Source organism: Triturus cristatus, chromosome 9, assembly GCF_964204655.1.
Source record: "Triturus cristatus chromosome 9, aTriCri1.1, whole genome shotgun sequence".
Taxonomy (NCBI): Eukaryota; Metazoa; Chordata; class Amphibia; order Caudata; family Salamandridae; genus Triturus; species Triturus cristatus.
The window spans coordinates 841825753-841849438 of NC_140592.1; the positions used below are offsets into that span (position 1 = coordinate 841825753).

Below are 23686 nucleotides of genomic sequence, written 5' to 3' on the forward strand. Positions count from 1 at the left end.
AATTTATGGACCAAACTTTGAATATACAAGCAATTCTAGATCCAGCTTTAATACTCCTGGGGATTCAATCGAGCGGAAGACAAAACTCACATAATTACTTCCTGTTTCTCGCTATGGCTGCACTATGTATTATCGCCTCTGCCTGGCTGGACCAATCAGCCCCATCCTTTCAGCAATGGCTCACTAAATTGTTAACTATATATAATATGGAGAAAGAGATCTATGAAAGAAAGGGCAAGAGAGGGAAAAAAGTTGTCAGGCACATATGGGAACCTATTTATAGCTGGAAGGAAGCTGTGAATGAGAGTGTTCGAGGCATATGAGCTGCAGATTATACACTGTGCATAGATCGCCATCTGGTGTTGGGCTCGGATGTTTGCAGTTTGTTTTTCCTCTCGGAAAGTCTTTGGAAGTCACGAGTTCGGTGACTCCTCCTCTGGTTCGTATTGCGCATGGGCTTCGGCTCCATCCTCAGATTGTTTTTTTCCGCCATCGGGCTCGGATGTAAAACTTCGCGGTCCGGTTCCGAACTTCCCAGTTCACCGATCGACGCAAAAATCCTCGCTCATCGAGTTTCTTCAAAGACATAAATCATCTTATTCATCTTCTCTTCGGCACTTCTTCGATTCCGGTGGTCGACGGCAGCCTTCGGGCCTATTCCGACTCCGGTCTCGGCTGATGGAAAGAACTCCCTTCAAGAAGTGCCCTCGATGTGGGTGCAAGTTTCCCCACATCGATCTCCATGAGGTGTGTAACCTCTGCCTCTCCCCAGAACACGAGGCCCGAGACTGTCCCGCCTGCAAGTCTTTTCGCTCAAAAAAGACCATTCGAGATCGACGGGCTAGACGGAACATGGCGCACTCCTCGACCTCCGCTCCAGTCGACATCTTCGGGGACGACGTCGAAGCTCCGGGACAGCAGGAAATCGAACAGGAGGACGACGACCTCGTCAGCGCTTCCGAGGCCGACGACTCAGATGTGGAGGACATCACCCCGGCGCAGCGGGTCATGAGTACAATTCCCCCTTCCCCGCCGATTCCGAAAAAGGCTTCGGTCACACCTTCGCCTCCGGGCCTAGGCAAGATCAAGGACACGGCTTCTCACACCCCACCTTCGGGCCCGGTAAAGAAGCCTTCTAAGCCTTCCGGCAGCTCGGGCTCGAGCTAGCAGGCCACCGGTGCCGACAAACACACTTCGGCACCGAAGAAAAAATCGGCCTCCACCTCCACACCGAACCCGGCACCAAAGCCTTCGGTGCCGAAACCTGCTCCGGTGCCGACCAAACATCACAAGACCCTCGGCACCGACACTCCCGTGCCGAAATCCCCTTCGGCACCGACCAAAAAACCGGAGGTTCCCAGGAAGCACGGCTCCGACAAACCTAAGAAGCCGTCGGCCCCGAAACAGTTGGCGTCGACCGATCAACCAGTGTCACAGGAGCTTTTCACACCGGATCCCTTGCAGAAAACCTTCACCAAGGATCCAAAGACCGGACACTTGACATTGTCTTCGAAAAAGAGATACTTGGACAAGCCGGCTCCACCTCCCACTCCAAAGAGAAAGGACATTGCTACCTCTCCTTTCAGGGTGCCTTCCCCACCTCCTTTACCACCTCCACCCCCTCCACCTCATCGTTCCCCCACCTTGTCTCCTGTCCCAGACGATTTGGGGGACCCTTACTATGATCCAGCAGATGTGCCACAAGATCCCACTCCTACTGGATCCCCAGACCCATGGGATGATTATAACAATCCGGACATCCCAGATGTCCCACAGGATGACCTTTACCCATCTAGGCCATCCCCTCCTGAAGATTCCTTGGGTTTTCACCACTTGTTACAACGGGCGGCACACTACCACGGTGTGGAGTTACACACCGACCCACTGGAGGAGGACTTCCTCCTAGACACCTTCGATGATACACATAGGTCCACTGCCATTCTACCTATGTTAAAGGGCATAATTAAACATGCCCCTGAGGTTTTCAAAGACCCAGTCAGGGCCAGGGTCCTCAACCCTCGAATAGAAAAGAAGTACAAAGCCGCCCCTACAGACCCTTCTTACATTAAGGGCCCTGCACCATTAGATTCCCTAGTGATATCTACAGCCAGGAAGCGCTCAAATTCTCAGGCGTCAGGCGAAGCGCCCCCACCAGACAAAGAGTCCAAGCTCCTAGATGCGTCAGGGAAGCGCACTGCATCACAAGCTGCCAATATATGGCGTATTGCCAATACGCAAGCACTCTTGGCCCGGTACGACAGGGCGCACTATGATGAGCTAGAATCCATCATGCACCATCTCCCTGAAAAGTACAAGTCTAGGGCTAATGAACTTATTCAAGAGGGGAAAACAATAACCAATACCTCAATACGATGTGCCCTAGATGCGGCAGATACGGCCTCCAGGGCCATAAACACCAGTGTCCTTCTCCGTCGCCATGCCTGGCTCAGGGTTTCAGGTTTTAAACCAGAGGTTCAAGCCTCTATACTAAATCACCCGTTCGACCAAGATCATCTATTTGGCCCTAAAGTAGATGAAGCCCTGGAAAAAATGAAGAAAGATACAGACACGGCGAAATCTGTGGGAGCCCTACAAACACAGACTCCCAGACGCTCCTTTCGCCGTTCTTCCTTTCGGGGCACAGGTAGAGGCTACTCATCAGACAGTGCATCCACGTCCTATAAATCCCCCCCTCAGTCTACCTTCAATAAAGGTTATCAAAGAGGCAGATACAGAGGCAATAATAATTAGGCCAGAGGCAAAACAAATACCGCCCGCTCTGCCACACCTCCCGCCCAATGACTTTCCCCCGCTCCCTCCAGACCATTCCACTCCGGTCGGAGACTACAGCATTTCCTTCACGTCTGGGAGACAATCACCTCAGACAAATGGGTGACGCAAATTATTCAGTCAGGGTATTGCCTAGAATTAACATCAACACCCCCCAACATTCCACCCAGGCACCGCCCTATGTCGCAAGAACATACTGTGCTACTAACACAAGAGGTAATCTCCCTCCTGCAAAAAGGAGCAATAGAGCAGGTCCCCATAAATCCACAAAATTTAGGGGTCTACTCCCTGTACTTTCTGATTCCAAAAACAGACAAGACCCTAAGACCTATCTTAGATCTCAGACCTTTAAACACTTACATTCATTCGGACCATTTTCACATGGGAACCCTTCAACAGGTTCTTCCACTTCTCTCCCAGAACGATTTTCTCACCACTCTGGACTTGAAAGACGCGTACTTTCACATCCCAGTACACCACTCTCACAGAAAGTACCTCAGGTTTGTGGTAGACGGACAACACTACCAGTTCAAAGTGCTCCCGTTCGGGGTAACAACAGCACCAAGGGTGTTCACCAAGTGCCTCGCAGTAGTGGCTGCACACCTCAGAAGACAGCACATTCACGTCTTCCCTTATCTAGACGATTGGCTGATAAAAGCCACGTCTTACCAACAATGTGTGCAACATACCGCCGCTACCTTACAACTACTTCACCAGCTAGGTTTCACGGTGAACCATCAGAAATCCCACCTGGTACCCTCACACACAAAACAGTATCTCGGTGCCACCATAGACACCTCCAAAGCCATAGCCTATCCCAATCCTGCCAGGATTGCAAAAATACAGGCGCTGCGTCAAAAATTCCAATCTCAACACTCTCTCCCAGCAAGAGTGTTTATGCAGCTCATAGGGATGATGGCCTCTTGCATCTTTATAGTGCCGCATGCAAGACTCCAAATGCGTCCACTCCAAGAGTGCTTGGCGCGCCAGTGGAACCAGGCCCAGGGAAAACTGACAGATCTGGTGTTGGTAGACGGTCGCACCCATCGCTCTCTGCAGTGGTGGAACACCACAAACCTTTCCAGAGGTCGACCATTCCTGGACCCGGTCCCACAAATAATCCTAACAGCAGATGCATCGCTCTCCGGCTGGGGAGCTCATCTGTTACATCTCACAGCACAGGGCACATGGACGCCGCAACAGAAGTTACTCCACATCAACCATCTGGAGTTACTGGCGATCTTCCTCGCCCTGAAATCCTTCCAGGCGCAGATCTCAGGCAAGGCAGTCCTCATTCGCACAGACAACATGACTGCCATGTACTACATTCAAAAACAGGGGGGCACACACTCTCCACAGCTCTCTCAGTTAGCGCAGAGCATATGGAGACGGGCAATTCCGCAAAAGATTTTCCTCCTAGCCCAACACGTCCCAGGAGTACAAAACACCGTGGCAGATCTGCTGAGCAGGCAGACACAGCAGATCCACTAGTGGGTACTTCACCCACAAGTTCTTCACCCGTTCTATCAGAAGTGGGGGCATCCACACATAGACCTATTCGCCACCCACGAAAACAAAAAATGCCCAAGCTTCGCCGCCAGATATCCACACCCGTTGTCCGAAGGCAATGCGATATGGATGAACTGGTCAAACAAATTTGCATACGCTTTTCCACCTCTCCCACTAATTCCATTAGTGGTGCGAAAGCTACAGCAGCATTCCCTGACTCTAATCCTAGTAGCTCCAACATGGGCCAGACAACCGTGGTACACCACACTGCTGGAACTCTCAGTAGTACCACACCAAAGCTACGCATCTCGCCATGCCTCCTAACCCAGAACCATGGAGAGATCAGGCACCCGGACGCAGCTCAACTCAACCTTGCGATCTGGCTCCTGAGGTCCTAGAATTTGGATACCTTAACCTTCCCCCTGATTGCATGGACATTATCAGGGAAGCTAGGCGCCCTACTACTAGGGCGTGCTACGCAGCAAAGTGGAAAAGATTTGTTGTTTACTGCCACAACAACACAATCAATCCTTTAAATGTACCCATACAACACATTATATGTTATTTACTCCATTTGCAAAGGTGTAACCTAGCATATACTTCCATTCGGTTACACCTCGCTGCAATTGCGGCCTATTTACAAAATAGGCAGCACCTCTCCCTTTTCAAAGTACCTGCCATCAAGGCCTTTATGGAAGGCCTCAAGAGAGTGATTCCACCCAGAGTGCCACCCTCACCTGTTTGGAACTTGAATGTAGTTCTCACATGGTTAATGGGACCCCCTTTCGAACCAGTACATAAGTGCGAGCTGCAATTTCTCACATGGAAAACAGCTTTTCTAGTGGCTATCACTTCCCTCAGAAGAGTTAGTGAAATACAGGCACTCACTATACAAGAACCTTTTCTTCAGATGCATCACAACAAGGTTGTACTCCGCACCAATCCCAAATTTCTACCCAAAGTGATTTCTCCATTCCATTTAAACCAGTCGGTAGAATTACCAGTCTTTTTCTCGCAACCCCAAACAGTTGCGGAAAGAGCCTTACACACACTGGACGTTAAAAGGGCTTTACTTTATTATATTCAGAGAACACAACCTTTCAGGAAAACCAAACGGCTATTTGTTTCCTTTTCCCCACCACATAAAGGCAACCCTATTTCTAAATCAGGGATAGCTAGGTGGATTGTAAAATGCATACAGATTTGCTACCACAAAGCAAAACGAACGCTATCGGTTCCCCCTAAAGCCCACTCTACAAGGAAGATAGGGGCTTCTATGGCTTTCCTAGGGAACATACCACTAGATGACATCTGCAAGGCAGCGACATGGTCAACACCGCATACCTTCACAAAACATTACTGTGTAGATGTGCAAACCAAGCAACAAGCTAGTGTGGGCCAAGCTGTACTAAAAACACTGTTTCAAACAACTGCAACGGATACCGGTGGTCGCCGCTAGGGTTGGGTACTGCTATGTAATCTATGCACAGTGTATAAACTGCAGCTCATATGCCTCGAACGGAATATGCTACTTACCAGTATGCATCTGTTCTTGGCATGTAGAGCTACAGATCTATACACGCCCACCCGCCTCCCCGGCTACCTGTATCCGTTCCAGACTTATCTTATTTAGATACAATACACATGGGTTTCTTTACTGTTATTACTACGCTCCATCTTTCCCTGCTGGCGAAAAACAATCTGAGGATGGAGCCGAAGCCCATGCGCAATACGAACCAGAGGAGGAGTCACCGAACTCGTGACTTCCAAAGACTTTCCAAGAGGAAAAACAAACTGCAAACATCCGGGCCCAACACCAGATGGCGATCTATGCACAGTGTATAGATCTGCAGCTCTACATGCCAAGAACAGATGCATACTGGTAAGTAGCCTATTCCTTAAGCTGACTTGAAATAATTTCATAATGATGTGTAAATATTAAATAGGCCCTTGTGATATTAATTATAAAGATGAATTAATGCTCTATTGGTTTTTAACATGCATTGGATAATATGAATTTGTACTGTATTTTGATGGAAAATGTGATCCTCATGTATTAATTGTATGTTTATTTTTGTACTGTATCTCTTGGGCAAAATAATAATAAAATCTTTATAAAAAAAATAAAAAAATAAAAATCAACCATATTGGCGTTAGCCAAATAAATGACTACAACAACGGGCAAAAAATCAACTATCTTTTTCCACATATGCAGGCATAAGGGAAAGAACCATGGCAGGCAAATCTTCCCTATGTGGCATGCAGTCTTCCGAAGGATTTACAGGGGCATAGGTGCCAGTCTATCGTACTGTTTCTTACCAGAAACAATGCCATATTGCAGAAGCAAAGCATAACTCCGTACAGCAGACCTCTGTGTCCCAAAAGAACAGTTTCCCCTTTATGTCTATGGTTGTCAACTCTAAAATGTTATTTCTGCATAAAGATTTTCAAAGACATTGGTGGTCGAGTACTGCTATAGCAATAACCAACTAGGTCCTCGCACAATACACTTAGCCACAAAATTTGCAGATTTAGCTTACAACAAGCATAAAGCAAGTAGTCTGGAGGAGTTTCAGAACAAAGAGGGAATGTACGAGCTAACACCCATGCAGAGTGGGAAGGTTGAAGCATCTGTCAGAAAGGATTACCTCCCATAGAATGATCTTGTACCAGTCAGATTCCAGAATGGGTAATCAATATCTACCATTCAGTCGCCCTACTCTAAGCGAAACCTGTTAAAGAAATGGATAAGAGTTTTGCACTCCACCAAAAATGGGTGAAGTCAGCTCTCTGTCAAAGTAACACACCTCAACTAAAGACATAATCCTTCCAGTTGAAATAGAAGGAAAACAGCATGTCTTTCTACACACCTCAACATTTGAGGTCCCTCTGCATATTCAGAATCTAGACCATACTGCGTTTTCAAACACGAGCATCCAAGTAGAAATTTTCTGAAAAAGTAGAGTTTAGTTGGCTTTTTGCCTGAATCAATAATGCACATGCACACACAAGGAGTAATAACTTGCCTAACACCCATGGAAAGGACAACATCGTGTATGTTCCATAATACGAAATGAAACCATAGTTTCACTTTGGACTTTCAACAGCATAAAATGAAAAATAAATAAAAAGATAAGTAAATCATAAGATGTATCAATCTCACAACTTCGGAGTCTGATGCAGTGGTTGGTGTCTATTTCTCGATCACAGCGGTATGCAAATTTTTATGGTTGGTATTACACAACAGACACTCAAACAAGGAGGAAGATAGTGTAATAATCTACAGCTTTTACCTCACATATGTGAACTGTGTACATCTATATGTTTATAAATATATTTGTGATTTATACACCCCACCTATATATGCAAACATACATAAAATATCTAAATATAATACATAGGTTCACTCTGTGTCCCCACGCACATCCAGCGCCAGTCAACTTGGTGAACCATCCTGTTAAATTTTTCCTCTGTTTTCTGATAATAAAGATATAGCGTCACTCAATAGCTATGCTCTTTATGGTACATTTGCTATTGTTTTCAAGCCTAACCATCTGTCTGTAGTTTTCACCTACAAACTCCTCAAATTTAACATGTCCTCCAATACAATGTATATCCTTCAGCTTGCAGTGGGTCATGGCATTGTTAGCCATGTTACCACCAGATACAAGAGCATCTCAAAGCTAAATTCATAAATTGTCTATTTACAATAACTCAAAAAATAATCCTACTGAAATTTTAAACCGTTTGTATCTCGTTCTTTTGACAGTGGGGCATCTTGTTATGGGTTAGGCTCAATCTAGCTCTAACCCTTAGTCTCTCTACTGTCGTTAACAGTTGTGTATGACCAGACCAACAACCTAAAATAATAACCTAATCATTTTGATCAGCATGCATCTTCAAGTTAAAGTTTTCTGAAAGCACCTCAGTAGTACATTTTTACTGTATTGCTGACCTATTTATTTACAGTGGGTTATACGGAGCAATTACTCCTACATGTTATTCACAGGTTCTACTTGTTTGTCAGAGCCTCCCAAATAGATCAGAGGAAATCATTCTGAAAAATGCATTTGAATAAAGAAAACACATGTGCAGTGTCCAGGCCTAATTCATATTTTCAAAAAAATGCTGGATAATCGATTTGCCATTCACCCTTGTTGGTCATATGCTTTCATCCATGCAAACGAAGTACCGGGTTTTCTGGTACGTAGCTTTTCTTTCTACTAATACAATTTCTTTGCTAGAGAAACTCCCAGGAAAAAGATTTCAGTACAACACATTTTTTAATATTGGCAATACAAGAATTTCTGTGATTTGTATATGTTTTTTTTTTGCTTAGGACCCCTCTGCATTGTGCAGCTTCTTGCAACAGTGTGCATCTTTGTAAAATACTTGTGGAGTCTGGAGCAGCAATATTTGCCACAACCATAAGCGACATTGAAACCGCTGCAGACAAGTGTGAAGAGATGGAAGAAGGTTACATCCAGTGTTCACAATTTCTGTATGGTAGGTTGGGAATTTTAGATTATTATGTAGAACGTAGTCATTTTGCAAACAAACTGTAGATTTTGGGTCCTGTAAAGTATATTTCACTAACTAACATATAAGAGATGCAGGTCTGTGAGGAAATGGTGTGTATTATATATTGTGTGGTTATGTTACCTCATTATGTAATACACTTACCAGCCCCTTTAGGACCAGTAGATTTCGTTTGTCAGATCCTTAGGTCAACCCTCATTAGTTGTGACTCTGAGCAGTCAGGCTTACACAAAGGATTAAGCGCAAAGCGTTTAAACAGCATCAAACAAATTGAAGAAAAAGAAAGAGATCCAACACCAATTTATTAAAATAGACTGTATTTTTGTACACCAAAATGAATAGATCCATCAGAGGGTATTGGAGATTCAGCATTTACAGTAAATTTACAGTAAATATGCACTTTTTGCTTAACTTTGAATAAGCATTGGCAAATTCAACTCATTTGACACTTTAAACTTTTTCAAGAAAAATGTGGGTAAGTGTCAATGCAGTTACCTTTAGTTGCTTTACATCCCCGACTCCGGCAGGGAGCAATTCAGAGGCACCAGCAAGGTCTTCAGAAACAGATACCTCGGAGGAAAGAGCAGTCTTCAGTCAGTTTCAGGCAATTTTATCTCTTTGCCATAGACTCCTGTGGAAGAGAACCTGATGCTAGGAATACAGGATGCTCAAGGATGCTGTAGATGTGATACAGTTGAAGGGGTCTTCCTGCGACTATTCTTCGGTACAGGGGCTAAGTGAGGCGTTCCTGGCCACTGGGGACAACGTCCCTCGAAGTCCTTCCGGTCTTGGCAGAACTGGGCTGCCAGTTACCTGGTATCGCGGTCACAGTGGAATCCTTCTCTGGATGATAACTTGCCTCTGGGTAACCAAAACTGCTCTTTGACGACTCTCCTGGGTTCAGCAAACTCAATAGCAACTTTGAGAGTCTGGTTCTGGCCCACTAGTGCTGGCCCCCTGGTGCTGTCCTGCGTCGAGGAGCACCGGTCAGAAGATTCGGGCTACCAGTTTTCACTAGCAGGCTTCGGCAGCTTTTGTGGCCCTGTGCTGCGAACAGGTCAGTCAACTGATCCTTAGAGTCTCATGCTTTGGCTGACAGGACACAGCATAGCAAACTCCTTTGCAAGCAATCAGGTTCACTAGTGCAGCCTCTCTTTGCTGGGTCCAGGGCGCAGCAGGGCAGTCCTTCCCCATTCCTCTTCTCAGTCCATCAAGATCTGAGTTCTGGGTGCCAAGGGTGCCCTTTTCATACCCAGAAAATGCCCTTGGGTGGACGCGGTCAGTACCGGATAGGCTTCTAGGTTCCCTCCCCCTGATGACCACTTTCTGCGGAGTGTGGCATCTGGCTATCCCAGAATACTTCATTCTGCCCACTGTTAAGATTGCAGAACCCCTTTGTCCGCATGTAGCATTCCCTTGCCCAACCCAGAGTTGTGGTTATCAAGGGGGTTACATGTACCTGAAAAAATGGTTGGGAACTGTCTTTCCCTTTTCTTCCTGAGTGCCAGCCCATCTACCTAAAGAGTAGAGCAGCCCCTCTCCCAAGTATTCACCTGAGCCCTTCAAGGTAGCTTCTCATTTGAAGCTCGCCTTTTGGGCCAATACCCTAGTGGATTCCTGTCAAGGAGAGGAGATAACTCTCCCCTACACAGGCTTCTACTGTATCCTTTTCTGGAAGTCGTTGGCAGAAAGCTGTCTCTGGGACAAATCCTGTGTGCAGCCGTAGATGGGCAAAGGAGATTTAGGCCAGCAAAGTGGCAGCTTTCTAAAAGTTGCACACTGCAACAAATTACATTAATTCTGACTTGGGCATCAAGTCGGGCTTCCTGCAACGAGTTGTTTGATACCTTACAGTATCCACTTTAGCAGTCCTAGATAAAAGTTAGCAAAGCCGAGGTGTCCGCTTGTAACTCTGCACTTGCCAATAGGGCTATTAGCCTTTTCCTCTACAAAAATCAACAATTGCAGGTTGTAAAAGTACTTTTTCCACTGTCTAGTGTCTAATGTACAGCAGCTTTCCTTAGGGTTCGTTAGACCTGCTTTAGGGCTGGCTTACATATATTAACATGCATTTGCATAGCAAATAGGTCTCGCCTTTGGTTCCTTAGAAGTTTTTAGTCATGAGGCACATTATCCTTGGTGTTGTGCCGCCAGAAATTCAAGAGCTTTCCAATTACTACACACTGGGTCATGCAGTCTGATTCTAGAATACATGCTATAAAACAGCAACGAATTTGTGAAGTAGGCATTACACACTTTATACTGACACCCCTATTAAAGTAGCAAGTACTTTTAAAAACCTATTTCACTTAAGATAGAGAAATAACATGAATAGTGTTTAATCATCAAAAATGGTAATGCTGGTAGGAAATACAAACCTTCAAAAATCAATGTAATGTTTTCTATAGCAAAAACATAACGTGTGTTTAATGGTATCTTGAATTTCATGCTTTAGAGTCATAACACAAGTAATGGTTTTTCACTACCAGCACACCAAACTCTATTTATTTGTAAAATAAGTGTTAGTCTCAGTTGGGGGTGTATCTATTCATTGTAATCTGGCTGCGAGAGGGCATATTGATAGGATCGGGCCTGTGATCTTTCTAGGCACTATTGCAATATTATACATGGGACCATGTATGCAGGATGAAGGGACTGGTGAAGGCTGGGCACTAGTAGAACAGGGCACGATACAGCTGGCTCTGCAGCACCATGGCCTGCACTGCCTGGAAGCCTCGGACTAAAGTACGCCAGCCCCAAAACACCAATCTTATATGCAGCACCATCACAGTGATGCTTGTATTCATAAGCGTAGGGCAGAATAGGGCATTGCCTTGTTGACAAAGGCCATATATTCCTGCCGTTCCTTTGACACGTCCATGCAAGTGATGGCACCCTGTAAACGCGTGCTACCTCAAGAGCCATGCTTGTCTGAAATAGAAACCAAAGAGGAAGAAATACTTTAATGGTGCGATCAAAGCCCCCGATCCCTGCAAATGAATCCGCCTGTGCATGTGTGCTGCGATGCAAGACAAAATACAGAATTTAAAATAGAATAAATCACTTGTTTTAGTGTTCAGATCATTCATTTTAAAAAGTACAAAACACTGTGCAAATGCCGCAATTGAACGTTAAATGTATTATTCAGAGTACAACAAAAGAGCCATCTTATATAGTGTTTTGGGGTCCTTTTCCTGCCAAATGATTCAGGATGTTTTCGTATCAACAATGCATTCCTGCATAAATATGCAGCTTCTCCAACGCCAGAGTGAAAAAAAACAAAAAAAAAATCTTGGTCAGTGAATACGGCTGGCTCGAAGTGTGCATGCCTCTATGCAAATTTAGCTACAGTACAAATGTCTGAATCTTCGACTCGAATTTAAAAAAAAAAAAGAAAAGCTGCAGAAATGCAGATAGACATGGGAGTTGTGTCCGACACACACACACCCTCTCACTCTCTCCCTCGCCAATAATGGCAAATCTGGTTGCCCAGGATGGTAAGAGGGCAGATTAGGACGTTTTGGAGGATGCGGCTGCCAGGGGACTGGTGGACTGATCCAACTGCTGGCTGCAACCCATGGCTGTCTGGTCCTGCGTACTCTGCCACACAGAGGCTGTGAAGCTTGCGCACCACAGTGGCTGAGCGGGTACAGATGCGGCTGGAAGCCTCTTCTGTGGCCCATAAATGAGCAAACAGCGGATTGGGATGGCAAAAGGCTATGGAAAGGCCTAAGGACCTGGCCATAGCCCTGCTGTTCTTAAAGCACTCTAGCGCTGAATCCACCTTGTCTCCGAAGAGACGGGAGCCATCAAAGGGCATGTCCATAAACCATGCTTGAATATCCCGCGAAAAGCCAGTCATCCGCACCCAGGCATGGAGCTGGAAATCCACTGTTGATGAAACTACTATACCTAGTGGGTTGGTCATGTCTAATCCACATCGTATGGTGAACTTTGCTGCGTCCCTCCTGTTGGCAACAGCCTGGGAGAGTACCGCCCAGGCCTCCTTCGGGACCTTTGGCAGCCTCTACGCAACCGTATCCCTGTGCCAGGTTGGTGGAAGAAAACATCCTCTTTCCTAAGGTATCAAGCCTCTTGGATTCCCGATCCATAGGTGTGGTTGGGAATGCGCCAGGATTTACATGGGAGGTGGAGGTTTTGACCACCAAATCTCTAGGGTGGAGTGTTGTGTAAGGAAGTTTGGGTTCCCAGGTGCGAGGTGGTGGCAGCCGGCAATCATCCAGTTCACAGCAGCTCCTGTGCTGGACTTAGACTGAGTACCAAGGAAGACATCAGTTAGTGTTTCATTAAAAGGGAAAGGTGGTTCTGGTGGGAACACGTCTGGCTGAAGCACTTCTGTCAAGACATTCGTCTTGACTGACACCGAGGGCAAGCTGAGGTCCAGACCCTCGTCCGCCCTCCTCCTTACCACCACCACTGCGAAGGAAGCTCCTTTCTCTGTAGCCACAGTTGAGGGAGAAAGCATGCCAGTATCTGGGCAAGTGTCCAGTCCACTGGCTATACCCAGATAGTCACACCAGTCTAAGGTGTCATAAGACTGGTATTCTTCAGGGCCCAGCGACCCCTCCCCTTCCACCCCGAGTCCTGGCCAATAAGTGTAGGCCACGGGCTCAGGCTCTGGCCTGAGAGGCATGGCCTCAGTCGGCATCAGAGACTGCATTAGACCGGGCCCCTCTGACTTCGTGTCGGAGTCGGGGATTCTAATGGGGGCTGCGCCGTCAGTGTCAACATTGGGGGGAACGGCACCAGGGAAGGTCGAAGTGGTACGACTGGTGTTGGTCCAGATCCAGGAATTGATCCTAGCCGTGGAACCAGAAGGGGCTCCTGTCGAGCCCTCGGCGCCTGAAGGCGCAATGGAGGGAATGGGCCACCCAAATATGAGGCACTTGGCCTTATAGAACACTTTTAGCTGGGCGGTGGTGCTCCGGCTCTCAGAAACTCAGGGAGGTGGGGAAACGGCGCAGGCTCTACCCCAGAGCCAGGTCTCGAATGTGGATGCTCCCTCGTCTAGTTGGCCAACAGACGGTGGTGGGGGGGGGGGGGGTCTGAGATCTCTTAGACTTCTTGTGGTGGTGCAACTTATTCTAATGACCCACTGACTTCGAGTGCGTCGAGAATCTCAGATTCCGCGACCGCTCGCGGGACCTTCCTCTAGATCGGGACCTCGCTCCTTCAAGGCCTTCGGTTTCATGGTGCAGTAGTTGGTGCAGGCCTTAGGGTAGTGGTCGTGCTTGAGGCACCAGAGGCACTGCAGGGCTTGGAGACAGCCTTCCTTGATGACATCCTGCCACACTAGGAGGAAAAACCTCAAAAAGACATATATAAAATTTTAAAAAATAGTTTCGTCAAAAAATGACAATGCGGTGACTTTTCTCTTGATCAGTGCTGACTGGCGTGGAAAGAAAAGAGCTGGCTCCCATGCGCTGAGAAGGCAGCTATATAGGAACCGCACACGTCACCTCTGGTGCTGATACCCTCGTGGAGCCGAACGCCGCCACCTACCGGCATGCAGGGGTACTGATCACAAAAAGATTTACAGATCCAGTCTGACGCCTGGGGATAGTTATAAAATAAGGAATCTGCGGCTAGAAGTCTCTATCAGATGTTGGTTTCAACATTCGCTTTCTTGCTGATTTCTATTAGGTCCATTTCTGTTGATAACATTGTGGCTTGCTTTACCAAGACCTTTACCAGTTGTTTATTCGAGATATTTGCTTCCCATAGTTTGTTTGCTTCTAGATTTTGGAGTGACAATTTGAAATATTTGGTCTATGTTAATGCCTCGTTTTTGATTATCTGCCACAGTTGACATTCTAAAGAGTCAGGGCCGGCCTCCTTTAGTTTCACCCAGTAGGGTATAAATCTGGTATGTAGTATCCGCTCTTGCCTTGTTAGATTAAATTCCAGGTGAATTTGTGCTGTGGAGTCCTGTAGGTAAGAGAACCAACAATAACAGCTACACTAAGATCTCTCCAGCCAAGTACTAAGCTTATTTCTGAATGTAGTCATTCCATGTTCTAAAGTCTGCATTAATTTGCATCCTATTACCTTGCATAGGTCCTTTGCATCTGGGCCTGACATGTTTTTTAATAGTCAAACATGAATGGTTATTTCACCCCTGTGTTTCTTTGAACCTAACAATCTATTGGGATACAAACTCCACCTGATAATACTTTTTTGTCTTACAACAGCTGAGCGTGCAGATGCTTTCATGTAAAAAAATATTAAATTGTGGAAGCAATAGTCTTTCAGCTCCTTATTAATCATGGAAAGGGAGTGTCCTGAGCCTTTTTTTGTAGCTTTTTCAGAAAGTTTGAACAGGTACATGCTAAGCCAGGGGGCATGGGGGAGGCTTAAGACCTTTATTTTAGAGCCCCCTCTATGGGTATTTACGTAGATGAGGACTGGAGCAATCCCCTATTAATAAAGTTCCAGTGGCCCAGTCCCTCGATGGATTACTACAAATGCACTGACTGAAGCCATAAAACCGGTACATGACTCCACCTCATAAATTATCAAAAACAAAAGCCTTACTCTAAATCAAACCAAGTTTGACCACCTTGAGATATGACCATTTCAGTTACTCAAAAAAGAGGGCCCTGAATGAAGGAAGAGCCTTCAAAGGAAGATTGGTTTTATCTGAAAGAGCCCCCTCTATTGGAGACTGAACTTGAATCAGAGTCCAGCCAAAGGTCACTGGCGGTTAAGCCTGAACATCAACCAAACACAAGAAATAAGGCAAAGAACAATTTAACATCCATCCAAAATGTAGCCACATCGTAGTTCCGATTTTGATCCCTTTCAAACAAAGGACAGCACCAGTTTAGAAGAAACCTATGAGAAAGGCATTTCTCATAAAACAGGAACATTTCCACCTGCAAAGAAATGAAATATTGTAAATGACATTCCAGGTAGAAGTAGACCACCATTTTCACTAGTACATATGGAGGACCCTATCTCAGTTATCAATCATGGTAATATAGTGACTCCAACCCCGCTGACACGGGTTGAGATTGACAGTCTAGGGTGGGCCTAACACAGTTCATTAAGGTGGGAGGACGAACACAACCTGCTTGGCCAACAAAATTAAAGGGTTTTTGTCAGTCCCTGTTTGGAGGGATGGGTGTTCACCAGTGCCAGACTGGCTATAGCGGGCACCAAGCGTTTCCCCCTTTAGCTGACTTTCTGGTCATGTGGGCAATATCTGCCCCCAGTAACAAAGCTGGAGCAGTGCTTTTTACTAGTACGCCATCCCTTCCAGGGCCTGTCAAGCAGCAATCTGCCAGGGCTGGTTGCTGTTCCCAGTCTGGCCCTGGTGTTCACAAGCCGACGAGTGCTACTGGACCCTAACTGTAGTGATGGAAGTTGTTTGCCACTGGTGACCTGGGGTCCGTCAAACTATGGCTCTGTAAACTGGACCAAGTGCACCCCTTTCAGCACTTGACCTGTTGGGTAGTGGGGTGGCCAGTCACATAATTCTCATGGAAGTAGTGTTGGGGGCAGGGCGCATCATGCGCAGAAATCAACTAACAGACACAAAAATAATGTCATGCCCGGTGCATGTCTTATGGAACAAAAGTATTTTGAATCACACAGCACTACTAAATACAACATAAGTCAATTAAGTATGCAGGTTAGTACCACTGGTAATAATTACCCTGTGTACACTACTCCCTCTCCTTTTCCTCTGTGCTTTGCCGAACTTGGGCAACCATATCTAAATAGGATCCCAGTAAAGCGTGGCAAGAGCATGAATGAGCACCAAATCGAGAAATTGTCATTATTATCATGGCACATTTCTAATCCCGACTACCAGCTCATTCTTCAGTATTTAGTGTATACAAGGTGACAGATCATATTGATTATGATATTTACTTTGATGCTTAAATATTAAAATCATACATCCACTGCAACACTGCACTCACTCTGATGCTAAACAGCGGAATAGCAAAACACATGATCCCTTGTGTGTCGAAGTAAGTTCCACAGATGGTTACTAAGATAGTTTATTTTTCTGATAAGACTATTTCCATACATTATCAGTGAGATAGTTCTTCCCTTCAGTTTGTTAACACTGAATTTAAAACACAGCTTTCAATATACATAGTGAAAGATAATGGACTCTTTCTACCTGAATAGCTGTCCTTGTGACGAGTAACCAGTCACATATCTGGTTCCCCTACCAGCATGAGCATGTCACTAATCACATGGTGAAATCATGTTATGCCAATGCAAACTAAACCAGATTCGGCTTTCTGAATACACAAACTGAATATTTAAGGAGATCACAGTGCAGAGTCTTGATTCCAGAGAGCAAAGTGACTCAGTAGGTCATACAATTGGGAGCTCCTCATAATAAGGTGTGTTATCACGCCATTGTATATCTAGTTGATTTTACTGATGTACACATTCTTAAACAATGGCTTGATGGTTTCAGAGAATTCTTGGCATGGTGCCCCATGAGTTCAAAGGGGGCCACTTTGCCAAGTTGCATGTTCGAGCGCTTAAATACTACCTGCATTCTCCTTGGACATCAGGTCTTCACTATACATAAATAGTCATGGTCCTTCATATTCTAGCAGCTTCTTCCCAGTGAGACAGCGTTCAATCATCTAAATGGATGTAATTTCTAAATCCTTTGATTTCTGTAGCTGCAGATCCTTCCAGGTGGGAGTCTGTTGTCAGCAAGGTGAAATGCATGGCCATTGGATTTAAAGAGGGCAATGCTGCAGGTCTGTTTTAAGCTGGAAATATTTCCATCTTTTACAGATTACAAACAAAACCTTGACTAAGTTCTTGACCATCTGCCATCTGTTTCTCCAGCCATGAGATGGGGGTATTGTTAAAAAAACTTTACATTTTTGCTGTCCTTTAATTGTTGACAAATCTATGAGCAGTTTTGGCTAACATTTTTATTAACCTAAGAAGGAAAGTGAGCTCTGTAATCAAAATAAGAGAGCAACACGGAAAACCTACATGCTGTATTGTCTATTCCTCTAACTATATTTGTATGTTTACAGCACAGTGGAAGCAAAGTCTATCTGAACCAACAGAAGGTAAAATAATAATGGATTATGGATAATAATGGAATATTCTGAGGTTTAATTGAAAAGTAATTATGAAATCTGAAAGAAACACGTTAGTTAGATTCCTCACCTTAGAATATCCCCAGGCGTCAGGCTGGATCCGGAAAGATTTTTGTAGCAATACCCCTTGCGCGTCGCTAGGCGTCATCTGCGGCTCCGCGTCCGTCGTTGGCGTCGTGCGCCGGAATGACGCCGTCTGAGTACTTAGGTGCCGCCCTCGCGCGCTGACGTCAGTTCTTCTTTTTTCCGCGCCAGACAGCGCCGATCCGGGAAGAGCTTACCCCTTAGTCACTTTTTGACTAAACTTTTTTGACTCTTTATGGTCTTCTGTCGACTCGACTCTGGTGCCGGTAGGATGCCTGGGTTTAAAGCCTGTGACTCCTGTCATCGACTGATGTCGGTGACGGACCACCATCGCCGGTGTCTTTACTGCCTGGGGGTCGACCACGACGCGGAGTCGTGCCTCGATTGTCAGGCCTTGACCTCGAAAGCTAGGCGGGAGCGGTCGCAAGCTTCTCGAGCTTCGGCACTCGGCTCCACGCCGTTCACGGTCCCGGCCCAGGAGGAGGTCCAAGGACCGGTCGCGGAGCCGCAGCCACCATCATCGCTCGTCGGGCTCGAAGTCTTCGCGTAAGTCGAAGCGATCAAAGAAGTCCAAGAGGCGACACCGCTCTTCGGACTCCCCTCGCCGGTCGCGCGACTCGGCCGAGGGTCAGGGTGGTCTCATACCCGCCGGTCCCTGGGACTGACGCAACTCCGGCAGGGGTCAGTGCTTTCCTCTCGGCCATGAGGGGCCTGGCTCCGCCGTCGATGCCTGCCGGCTTGTCTTCGGGCCCCGCGGGCTCGACTGGGCGACCTCGCGTGCCGGTGGCTCAGACCCCGGCGCCACCGACGACTTCGGTCCTGACGCCACAGGTCCCCGAGGGATCCAGTCCTGGATCTCTGCCGGCGCCGGTCGACCTCACGACGCCTCCTCCGCCGGCGCCGACACCGGTTCTGCCTCTGGCGCCGTCCCCGGACGACGCCGTTCCCCGGTTTAGCCCTGTCCGGGTCCGGTGCGGCGCCGCTCGACGCCGCACCCGACGCCGATGGATGTGCCTTTCATCTACCGCCCGGCTCCGATCATTCCTCCTGTTTATCAGGAATCGGATGACGGGGGCGACTGGGAGGGGTCTGAGGACCCTATGGTCAGACAGCCCCAACTTTCAAAGGACTGGGCAGACGAACTGGGGGATGGCAGTGGTCTGGACACCTCCCCGGACGCTGGTTTAATCTCTCCTCCGACTGTGGCCTCGGAGGAAGGTGCAGCTTTCTCAGTGGTGCTGCGCAAGGCGGCCGAAGCCCTGGGGCTCGAGTTGCCTGCTGTGGCCATGAGGACTAACATCCTCACAGAGGTGCTTCAACCGTCAGCAAGCTCCACAGAGCCTCTGCTGCAGTTCAATGAGGCCCTCATAGACGTTCTGCAGAGCACTTGGTCCAAGCCCTCCACAGTTCCTCCTGTTGATCGGAACGTGGCCCGGCACCACCGCCCTGCTCCGGGCGACCCCAGTTTCCTGTCCCAACACCCCACCCCGAGAGTCTGGTTATCCAGGCCTCAACTTCCCAATCCTCCTTCCCGTCCGCTCCTCCGGATCGGGAATCGGCTTGACATTGAGCTGTCTGAGAGAACTTGTTTTGCCACAAAATCAATAAAAAGATTTATTTTTAAAAAACACAGTCTTAAAATGTTATTTAGATAATTTGTAACTCACACCACTGGAGACACCCTGCCAGTTCAGAGGGGACTGCCAGGATATGAGAGAGAATGAGACGCCTTACTACATACTAGGTGCATCTTCAAGGGCTGTTTCCCCCCCCAAAAGGTAATGCAAAAGTGAGACTCGAGTCTTTTTCAGAAACTGCTGTCAGTTGGCTGCCATTCTAGCTGCCCCAGACTGTTGTGAACATAGTCATATAAATGTGACTGCAACTACTGATCCGAAGGTCAAAAGTTGCTTGATATCCGGTAAATTAACTATTTAAAAGACTATAGTGTTTTTGGCCATCTTTTGAGGAAGGCATGTCCAGAATTTGTCAAAGTGAAATAATGCAATTGAACAAGCATTATGGCAATTATTGATACTGCCTGGGAGGGAAATAGGACAACAAGACTTACGTAAACTAACCTTACACATGACATCCTTAAAGATTTCGTGCATATTTGTACCTCCCAGTGGATGAGACATATCGCATAAATCTGAACATGGTGGCCAGGTCTTCCTACAGTTTTGCAAAAATAGCTAGAACAAGTGTTCTAGAACCAGCATGCACTGCTAAGCCCAAAGGCTTTCAGTGTTCAAAAGCAAATTTTCTTAAATCAAAGTAAAAAACTCTAATTTACACTTGTGGCTGAAGTTGACACAACATATATATTGTTCCCTCAACACTGTATCCACAATAGCCATACGTAGAACCCCATGCATTTCAGGTGTGATACCCTTCGTCAGAGGTTACTGAAAGAATAAAAGAGAACAACCAATTTTACAATGAGAACAGACCTTTTTCAATCTCCATGCATAACCTCTTTTCAACATGTCATTGTGTATACACCAAGAAGAAAAACATTGTAATCTGTGTCTGTTGGATGACAGTAGATTCAACATGCGCCCAGAGTCCCTTTAACAAGGAACAGATCGGTGTTATAAAAGAGTATGCAAATGACTTCACAATCCAGCATGCATTGGTGTTGAATTCAGGACACAACGATGCAATGTGATAAGAATACGTGCACAATATCGTACAAGTGTTACGCAAACAAATGATGGACGGAATGCTGAATTAATTATACATTCAAATCCCCAGTCAAGAGATCTGGGTTAAATCCATTATTCTTTTGCTCACATTGCCACCACAGTTTAGACCCAGCCATATGCAAATTAGTCTTGACCCTGTTCCTTATGGGAACAGTCCTGCCCGAACTGCCAAACCAGATCCTCCCTGGACAGGAAACAAGCATTCCTGGGACCGGTTTCAGGGTATTACCCCTCCTCATCCATGTTAGCTTGAATCCAGTGGCACAGTGAGCAAGGGACCCACGTCTGGGCATACCCATCCCACTTAGGGCGAAGAGTGTTACGCAAACAAATGATGGACGGAATGATGAATTAATCGTACATTCACCCCCAGTAAAGAGCATCATAAAAACCTAAAGTGCACTAGAAACACAACACCATTCAAGTGTGAATGAAAAAGGCGTCTGAGACAGTTCACATCTTATGAAATGGCTGTAAGAGCCGTAAGGATAGTCAAACATTACCAGAAAATATTTATTTTCATACTTTTTTTAATTCGCAAGGCATCATGTGTGGTAGCTGGCTAAATAAAACCAAAATAATGTAAGGAAACGCGCTACAAAGTGGTGTTGTCCAAAAAGCACGGAGATCGGCAGTAGAAATTTAAACTCGCCCTGATCCTCCAGTAAACTGGTGGCAAGCTGAGACACAGAGGGTATTGAGCCAGAGCCTGAACCTCGCTGTTTAACCAGGTGTTAATAATCAGCGACTTGCGCAATGTATGTGCTTGAAATTGAAAGGGAAAACAGGCTATTCCTAGTTTGAGCCCCGTGTTTAATGTGCACAGAGAGAGCTCGGGATTGGAGTGAAGAATGTTATGTTGTGTTATTTAATTCGACAAAACTTTGCTAGGTGACGTGAATTGAAAACTTACTTGGTATGGGAGTAAATGTATTGGTCTCTTAACTCAAATGTAGTCATGCGGTTATCTAATCTCTACGGCCTTATTTGAAGTGCTAACATCAACTGTTTCTGAACAGAATGCACGATGAGTATGAAAAGTAGCCGCATATTCATAGTGAACAAGGTATGCATTATCTGATCGCTAATAACAAATGCAAAGTGTTAGCAACAATAACTCCTTGAATTACAATGCATTAGCATTACTGGCATCACATAATGAAATAAAAAGTAGGTAAAAATGTATTGTTTCTCAAATCCTAGATTTAAAACTGTAAATTAATGACATGTAATGAGTCCTGAAACAACACAGAGAGTGGATGGCAGTGACTCTGTAAGATGCGTGACTGAAATCTGTCTATACTGAATGAATAATATGCTGATGTGGTAAAGAAGGAAGTGAGAAAATATGTGCGGAATTTCAGGCGAGTGCTTATGAATGCGAGTCTTATGTGATGCTTTGCAAGTAGCATTTTACAAAAAGCACGCCATTTCCAGTTTGTCAGTTAGACCTCTGGGTACTAGAGAATCCAAATATATGATCAAGTATGTTTCGCAGTGTTACAATCGCTTTGGCGTGTTGACGTCCGTTTTTTGTTGAATGATTTCCAGAACTGATTGCTGTTGTTCCAATGTGAAGCCAAAGGTGAATTGAAGTTCTTCAGTGTAATCAAGCTTTTGTGTTCCATCACATTGTTTATGATACGTGTGGAGTCCAGCCACCTCTGAAACTTCACTGTCATTCCAAAAGAGCTAAAGCACCATTGCTGAAATGTGTCAGGCAGGTATACTCATGCTACCCCTAATGCCTTTTGTAAGTTTAACTGACTGCACTAATATTGCCGAATAGTTCGAGTTTTTGACCAGGAAGTTGTCTGTGACCTATTAACTTAAAGCTGTCATATGCTGATTCCTCCTCTCAACGTTTTTGTGTATGCAGACTCTGATTCCTAACCAGCTGTGCAAAACAGAGGAGGAAAGAATAGGTTACACAACCTTCACAGTGGTTACAGTGCTGTTAGTTCAAACTCTCCTTTATAGATCGATCCTGCACGCAGCGCACATGTGCTGTCACTATTGCAACGTCTTTTTTTTTTTTAAACTCTAAAAAAGGGCTTTTAGCCCCCCCTCCCCATTACTTACCATTCCTTGGCATTCTTTTTTTTTTTTTTTTTTTTTTTTTGAAACCGTTTATTGCAGTTTGAAAAAGTTACAGGTATGGGCCTACAACCACTCGGCCGGCCGCTAGAGTGACAAAAGCATTTTGCATACATACAGTAAGAGTCTCTTGGCAGTGCAGATTAGCAAAACAGGAGAAATCAATGTTGCAGGCCGCATAGCTCCATGCCCACAGTACGGTTCCCTTTTATCAAACAAAACAACACAAAAAACCACACCCGCAAGGCAACCCGCGATCCAAAGTGACAGCACGTGCTCCATAAGTGGGGGATCCCAACCAGCAGCAGAACTCTGGAGAGGGGAATGGGAATAGATCAGGGACTGGGGGACCGCGTGCCCAAGGCCGAGGGAGGGGGGCCATCTAGGGAGACGGAGCAGGCGAGGCAGCCGGTAGCAGTGGCGGCTCACAAATACCCCCGCGGTAGGCGTTCCAGGGGCCCCAGATTTTCACCCACGCCCCAGGCTTACCCCTCGCCACATACACCACCTTTTCACGAAACATACACCAATCCATATGTTCTTTCCAGGCCAACACCGCAGGGGGCCTCTGGGATTCCCACAATTGAGCAATGTCACGCTTAGCTATCATGTATCCCAGAGTCACCCACCGCGTCTGCGGGACCGAATAGTCATTTGGTTCCCACACATTCAGCAAGCATCTCCTCGCTTCAGGCAACAGCGCGACACGCGTAACCACACGCAGGACCTCATGCACACCACGCCAGAATCGCTCCACCTTTGGGCACTCCCACAGTATATGCATGAAAGTTGCCAACGCGCCACAGCCACGCTTACACATTCCGTCACCAGCAAAGCCCATACGTAGAAGCC

At 46.2% G+C, this 23686-nt stretch overlaps 1 protein-coding gene across 6 annotated transcripts in view; it reads left to right on the forward strand.

Moving 5' to 3' along the window:
• The window catches only part of PPP1R13B (protein phosphatase 1 regulatory subunit 13B), a 509136-nt gene that overhangs the window by 408086 nt on the left and 77364 nt on the right, over window positions 1-23686 (forward strand). For all 6 annotated transcript variants that reach the window (XM_085626276.1, XM_085626274.1, XM_085626275.1 and 3 more), the window contains one exon: window positions 8639-8805. In XM_085626276.1, the coding sequence (XP_085482402.1) occupies window positions 8639-8805 (167 nt within the window). The remainder of the gene's footprint in view (window positions 1-8638; window positions 8806-23686) is intronic.